Raw genomic sequence first — 7290 nt, forward strand, 5'->3', positions numbered from 1 at the left:
AGGTGGAATTAACAATCAACCAAGTAGCAACTAACTTATACCATCTGATACCTAATAATTTTCTGCACAAATTTGTTATTTTATTTTGTGACAATATAAAAACTGAAAAATATTATATGTAATATTTGTTTTATATAGTATACCACGTGGCAATTATGCCACACATCAATGATAATAATTATAATTAACATTATTCATTTTAACAGTCAGATAATGCATACAATTCAAAGAATAATGAAGGCAAATCAAACTTTTAAATATTCAGAGTTCTTTGTAAAAACAAAATTGAAAATGAAGTTATGAACAAAAGTTAAAACAATATTAAGCACAAAGCACTGTTCCCAATGATAGAAACTAGATACTGTTTTTATTGTTGTTATTTATAAAGAACTAAACAGTACAATGCATTTAGAAGAAGTACTGCATTCATAATACATAATGTCAGTTTTAAGTAAATAAATGCAAAATATTTGCTTTACCCAGAAAGACTTGAAGAATTTAAACAGGTATGGTGTTTTTTTTTTTTAAATTCCCCAAGGCCACTGGGTGAGGTTTATTGTGAAACCTCTCGGGGTGAGGATGGGATGGGCAGGCCAGGGCGGGGAGGGGAGCATGTGCAGACTCTAGGAGGCTGAGTCAGAGGCCTCTGAGCTGTCCTTGACATCGGTGTTCTCTGTGGTCTCGCTGACCTCACTGAGGTCTTTGCTGTCTCCACCGCTACCCTCCGCAGCCAGGCCCTTTTCCTCACGACAGGCCTCTCCCGAGCTCGGAAGCGAGTTGCCCTTGCCCTCCACCTTGTTCTCGATGGAGCCCAGCACCACGTGCCTGGCCTTCTCCTTCAGCTCCAGGTGCCGCCTCAGCTGCCACCAGGAGCCCGGGGAGAAACGGGAGTAAGGAGACGGCACCTAAGTCTCTAGAGCACGAAGGCCCTCTCCTGCCGCCCGTGCCTTGTCCCTTGCTGGCGGCGGGGGGCAAGATGAGAGGCAGCAGAGCCAGGGCAGGAAACAGGACTGAGTCCGACTCCCGGGGGGGGGGAGCCCTGGCACTGTCCCCTCTAGGCCTGTTCCCTCTCCTGTAAAGTGGAGGTGCTCACGGCTCCCTCCCGAGGCTGCTGTGGAGCCCTCTGAATGGCCCTGGCCCCCGAAGAGCCTTGGGCAGAACCCTGACTTCTCTTCAGCCCGGTTTTGTCTGGCCCCTGAGCCCTGGAGCCAGCTGCAGCCGTCCCCAGGCCCCGCGTCTCTCAGCACATCCAGGGGCCTCCTCCCTCTCCTCTCACAGCAGCCTCTGGGCAGGACGGGCTTCTTCCTCCTCGGAGAATGGAATCTTGGGCCCATGGCCTTCGTTAAAGCCCTGCCAAGGTCCGGCTCTCCGCCTGCCAGCAACGGAAGCTGAGGTGAAGAGGGCCAGGACTTCCGGCGACACAGCCTCCCACTGTCCCAGGCCGCCCCTGCTCGCCTTGCCTGGGGACTGCGGCCTTGGCCCCGCAGGACTCTTACCTCATCGGCCATCTGGGTGAGATCCCGTTTCATCGCATATGCGTCTTCCCCGTCTGCATAGTATTTGGGCTCCACTTCGCTGATCCTGGGGGCAGCAGGTGGAGAGAAGAGGGCAAACCAAATCGGGGGCAATTCTCCTCAGCCTTCTGGCATCATCTGCCAGTGGGGCAGGGTGTCATTGCCCCCACCCCCACCCAAGGACCCTTTGGGAGACATTTCCAACATGGTCTTCCCTCTGCTTTCTCCAACAGTAAGTAACACCCAGCTCCTTTATTTCCCCCAACCCGTGGCATCCTGCCACTGCCCCTCGTCCCTAACCTGGCCACCAAGGATCTGTATCTGTGGTTTCCTGTGAACTGAAGCCCTGAATTTGGCAGTCCCCTCCCCTCCCTGCTCCCTGTCACTTCCTGGGCATGCAGGGCTGGCTCATATGCCTAACATTTGGAACCGGGGAGGGGTGCTGCGGCCTCTGTTCTTGGTGGTCGTTACCAGACAGCGTGGCCCCTAGCCCGAGCAGCTCAGGGGCCAAGCCTGCGGTGGGAGGTGTGTGTGCAGACCTGGGCACCCTGCCACTGAAAAGGGAGCCGGTCTGGATGGCCCAGAACGGCCCTGCCAGCCTTAAGACCCTAGAACTGTCAACCACCAGAGGCATTTGCATCCAGGCCAAAGATCCTGCCTCAAATACCCAGCCCGGAGGCCACTTCCCTCCCCAACAGTCCCTCCTCATCCCCCACCAAGCTGAAGCTGACGCTGTCTCAGTGGGCCCTCCACGGACAGCCCACCTCAGCCTCACTTTCCAGCGGCTTTCACCACAATGTACTGGGCAGAGCAGTTCCCTGCTAGGCTCTCTCTGTCCTGTGCTGGGCACACAGAGACTGCCACGTCCCTGAGTGGACCCACCCTCATCCACTAGGACACCCAGGGCTCTAGATCCCTCCGCTGCCCTTGCCACTGGCCCTTCCTGCGCGGACGTGCTCAGGTTTATCCTTTCTTCTGGTCCCGCTTAGATGCTTCTGGGTGCCTGGTCACTCGGTTCTGCTCCTTGGCTTCTGTTCCTGTCCTGCACCCTTGTCTCTGCTTCCGAACCTCTTCACTGTGCTGCCCTTCCAGCATAGCCGCCACCAGCATCAAGCAAGAAACACCAAGCGTCCTCCGGAAGCACGACATGCCTCAAGCGGACTGCGGCAGGCAGGTGCTCTTGTCCCCAAGACTGCTGTCCACGGCCCGCTCCCCATCTCAGCTAACCCTAGCCGCCCTCACGCCCCTGCCTAGAAGGTAGTTCAGCCCATCTCAGCCACCTGGATAAGCCAGACCTGGGGACCATCCCACTCCATGAGAAAAATCTAGATCTACTTACTGGAAGTTGAGGGTGTTGGAATAGAGGTGCAGGGCGGCCCGGTTACTGCAAGGGAATAAGGCACTGCTGAGCTGTACAGACTAGGCCAGGCGGGGACAGCACGTCCAGGTCCTGTCCCTCCTCCCGGTCCCCCTCCCCACTAAGCCCACTTCCCGATCTCCAAAAGCCAAGGCAGCTCAGGATCCACATCGAGGCAGTATCCCCGCTGGTGGTGGTGGGATGAACTGGGAGATTGGGATTGACATATATACACGAATATGTATAAAATAGGTAACTGATAAGAACCTGCTGTATAAAAATAAATAAAATAAAATTCAAAAATTCGAAAAACAACCAACAAAACAGACAGTATCCCCCTACCCACTCCCTTCCCTCGGCCCTGGCTTCCACCTCTTCCTGACATGCAGGGAGACGTATTTGGCATTGAAGTTCTCGATCATGGCTCGGGAGGCCTGGTCCATCAGCTTCTGAGCCAGGCCAAGGCGCCGGTGGGAACGCTTCACAGCCTGGTGAGAGAAAGGTGGGACCTCGGGGCGGCTCCAACTAACTTCCGCCCCTGCCCCCACCAGAGCCTGGGTGGGCCCTACGCACCAGCGAGGTGATGTGTCCATGGGGCACGTCGTCCGGGTCCTCTTCCCTAGAGCAAGAAGAAAGGAGAGGGGCTAGGCGTGAACCCCCAAATGTGTCCAGTCCCGGGACGGGGGAGAGCCAGGACTCTCCAAACCCCAGGCAGCAGCCAAAAGACACGTGCAGCGTCAGTGGAATACTGTTCAGTGCTAAACAGAAAGGAGCTCTCAAGCCATGAAAAGACATGGGGGGAGACTTCAATGCATATGACTAAGTGAAAGGTGGTCTGAAATGGCTAATGTGAGAGGAAACTGAACTAAAGGAACAGTCTATTAATTAACAAAACCAAACCAAAAAACCCAACCCAACCCAGGCAGCATCCATCAGACGCGTGCAGTGTCGGTGTCCCTCCTTCCTCCACCCCCAGGTCAGGCACCAGGCTTGTCCCTGCGTCCGTGGTGACTCACATTTTGGCCAGGACATACCCCACAATCTTCCCATTCTCATCCTCAGCGATGTAAGAGAGCTGCGTGACAGGGAGGAAAGAGAAGGCAGAAAACAAGTTCCTGTCAGAGCTGGAGGCACCCTTACAGGACACCTGGCCCCAGCGCCTGCCTGTCGCTGTGTGCGTGACAGACAGAAGCCGATCGGGCAGCGAGTTCAGTGACAGCTCCTGACCTCCAGGCCAAGTGGCTTGGTTTTCTCACATCACCCCGTGCCCCCTGTCCTTAACCCAGAAGAAGTGGACAGACGCAGGTGGGAATACTGCCCGTACCTTGGCCCTGTTCTTCGCCTCTTTCAAGGCACCTCCTATCCATCTCCTTCCACCCCAGCCGGAAACACTCAGGGCCTCATTGACCCACGCGCCCCCCAGACTCTTCACGACCTCGCGCGACCTCGCCGGCTCGTCCCAAGCTGACCCAGGGTGGAATTTCCTTGGCCTGGTTTCTCTCATCCCCAAATTCAACAGCTGCCCACCTGAGGCCAGGAAAGGCCATGGTAGAAATAATATTTCATCTGGTAGTTCTCGGGCAGGCACAGGAGGTTGCAGTGCTGCATGTTCATCAGGTCCTCCGGCTGCGGGAGAGGAGGGCAGTGGAATGCAGTCAGGCCGGGGGCTGCGCTGACTAAGTAGGCCTCCGTCGTGTTAGAACCCTGCTCTGTCTCCTCAGCGACCCCCGCCGCCCCCACAGGGCTGGGCAGGCGCTGGGACTGTCTCTGCACAGGCCTGGCCCACAGCCGCTGTGCAAAAACTGACTGTTCCAGGAATGAACGTTGAGCTCCAGAAAGCTCCCCGACACCATCCACCGCCAACCCGACATCCGGAAAGAAGGGGTTCGCAGCCCCAGCCCTGCGCCCCTGGCTTCCCCGGCCTCCTCTTCCGGTAGATCCAGCCCCACGGGGACGTGGCCTTCACTTTTCCGCGCCGGGCGGCCGAGGGCGCGCAGGGCGGCTGGCCCGGTGCTCGGCAGGGCCCCTCGGGAGCATGCGCACGCGGCCACGGGCCCCGCTCCCACGCAGCGCGGGCAGCCTCCGGCCCCGGCCCCTCACCCTCGCATTGCGGATGTTCATAACGACGGCGGGGCTTGCGGCTCCCAGTGGGTCGTGAACGCGCAGTCAGCTGCCACCGCGCTCTGACGTGCTCCGAAGCGACGCCGGGGCTGCCAGGCCAGGGCTGGGGCTGGAGCGGGAGCTGGGGCTGGGGCTGGAGCGGGAGCTGGGGCTGGGGCTGGAGCGGGAGCTGGGGCTGGAGCTGGAGCTGGGGCTGGAGCTGGAGCTGGAGCTGGGTCCGGAATCGCGGGGACGGCAGCGGAAGAGGCGGCGCGCCAACAGGTATGGGTTTTATGTCTGAGTCATAACTATATAAGAAATCATTTAAATCTGTGGGATAATTAAATTAATACATTGAGAAGTATAGATATACTAAGTCAGCACCAAACACAATCTTATATCTCAGAGTTACAGAAAAGCAATTATTTTTGCATTTCTTTAGATATAGTCTTACATGATGATGTAGCCAAGGAGAATAACCAAGACACATCAAGGATTATGTTAGATAATCATAATACACAGGCCGCAGAAAAAGTTTTTTTTTCAAATGAAAATAAGTAAGGTATTATACACATAGTTGAAACATGATTCACAGCTACAGAAAGTAAATAATTTACCTGAATATATTATCTTTGTCTTTCTTACCAAGTTCAACAACAAATGAGTGAAACACCTCTGGAAAAGTTTTTGTCATGGAACTACTTCTCTAGTGTTAACATGTGAATCAAAAGGAAGTCATTTTTTAAATCTCTATGGAAATGTGTTTTTTTCCCCCAAATGAAAACTATTCATTTTGTCAAGTGATTCACATATATATATATATATAAAATGTAGAATAGATTATTGTCAAACTAATCCACAATATGGCAATGAGGATAGTCTTTAATAGTTACAGATAATTTAACATTTGCCTCCTTTATTACCTAAGAAATGCTAGTTCTGTGCATGAGTAGCATTGGCCATATGTGTCTATAATTAATTACAAATTACCTACTCAATTGATGATACCTAGCACAGCTGTTTTTTTTTTCCTGAAACTAATGTTTAAGCACTGAAATATTCAATTAATTTCTATAGCCGTATGTACATTCCTATTTATGTAATGCACTGTTTAATTACAAATTGAAAATTTATTCCTTGTTAATCATCATAAGCATTAATGTTTAATCAATGAAACTTGAAATTTTACACATAAATGCTACAATATCTGTTGTTTACTATAATAGTAGGAAGATTTCATACCTCTTGCAGTTTCTATTCTTCTAGGGCTTGTAGACTTGTTAGGTACATTAATCAGAGAATGCAGTGACAACAGAACCAACTTTGAGATCCAATATTTGCCTTGATATACTTCATTATTTTCCTTCCCTGAAAAATATGACACTGTGCAGTAGATACGGTTCTGTGAAGCATTTCACAAAAAATAAAACTTCTCTGATTATTATTAACAGAACAACTGAAAAATGTTTTTTGAAAGAAAAGAGGGAGAGAGAGATTGATTGATAGATTCAGTAAGGTTGAATTAGATCCAAGATGGAAAACAGGTACATGCAGAAGGATAGCACTAGAAACACCTAGAAGAAATACTTTACAAATCAATATGGTGAGCTTCTAGTAGAACCCCCAAAGAAACAAATAGGAAAATCTTCCCCTGCCAACAGTATATGGGCTTTCAAAGTGGAAGGCAAGTATGTACTGACAAAAAAAGTACATATTTCTTAATAGACATATTTTATCTCAATATATTTTATATCTTCCAGAAAATGTACACCAATGAGTCCAACATATATCACTTTAAGTAATTAAAGTGCTTTTTGGCTTAAACATGATATACAGTTTCATAATACAGGGAAAATTGTATTTTATACACTTTTACTACAAGTCAAATATGTAGAAAAATATATTTTTATTGGTATATTTAGATCTTTAAGGAATTAAACTAGTACTTACAATTAAATTACACACACATATATATACATACATATAGGCACATATAAATATATGTGGATCAAGTAACTAATCAATACTGTGAGAACTAAATATATCCTGACTAATCAGTACCATGAGAACTAAATATATCATGACAGCATATATGATCGCATGCTATAATGTTATATTATAGAAACTCTTCTTGACTAAGGAAACTATTATTCAAAAATGCGATCTGGGGCTTCCCTGGTGGTGCAGTGTTTGAGAGTCCGCCTGCCGATGCAGGGGACACGGGTTCGTGCCCCGATCCGGGAAGATCCCACATGCCGTGGAGCGGCTGGGCCTGTGAGCCATGGCCCCTGAGCCTGCGCATCTGGAGCCTGTGCTCTG

At 50.3% G+C, this 7290-nt stretch overlaps 1 protein-coding gene across 3 annotated transcripts; it reads right to left on the reverse strand.

Moving 5' to 3' along the window:
- Positions 1 to 355: 355 nt before the first annotated feature.
- Positions 356 to 4992, reverse strand: LOC307052695 (N-alpha-acetyltransferase 10-like; the record flags this gene model as incomplete). Of its 3 annotated transcripts, none has more annotated exons than XM_079703789.1 (8): positions 356 to 860; positions 1497 to 1581; positions 2854 to 2898; positions 3244 to 3359; positions 3445 to 3490; positions 3888 to 3946; positions 4399 to 4497; positions 4972 to 4992. In XM_079703789.1, 8 exons carry the CDS (start codon positions 4990 to 4992, stop codon positions 624 to 626), a joined length of 708 nt encoding a protein of 235 aa, XP_079559915.1. In that variant the 3' UTR covers positions 356 to 623. The 3 variants fall into 3 exon arrangements, with proteins under 3 accessions (XP_079559915.1, XP_079559916.1, XP_079559917.1); XM_079703790.1 differs by having other exon boundaries at positions 356 to 945; XM_079703791.1 differs by lacking the exon at positions 2854 to 2898.
- Between the last annotated feature and the right edge of the window lie 2298 nt (positions 4993 to 7290).

Source organism: Hyperoodon ampullatus (genome assembly GCF_949752795.1).
Source record: "Hyperoodon ampullatus genome assembly, chromosome: 4".
Classification (NCBI taxonomy): domain Eukaryota; kingdom Metazoa; phylum Chordata; class Mammalia; order Artiodactyla; family Ziphiidae; genus Hyperoodon; species Hyperoodon ampullatus.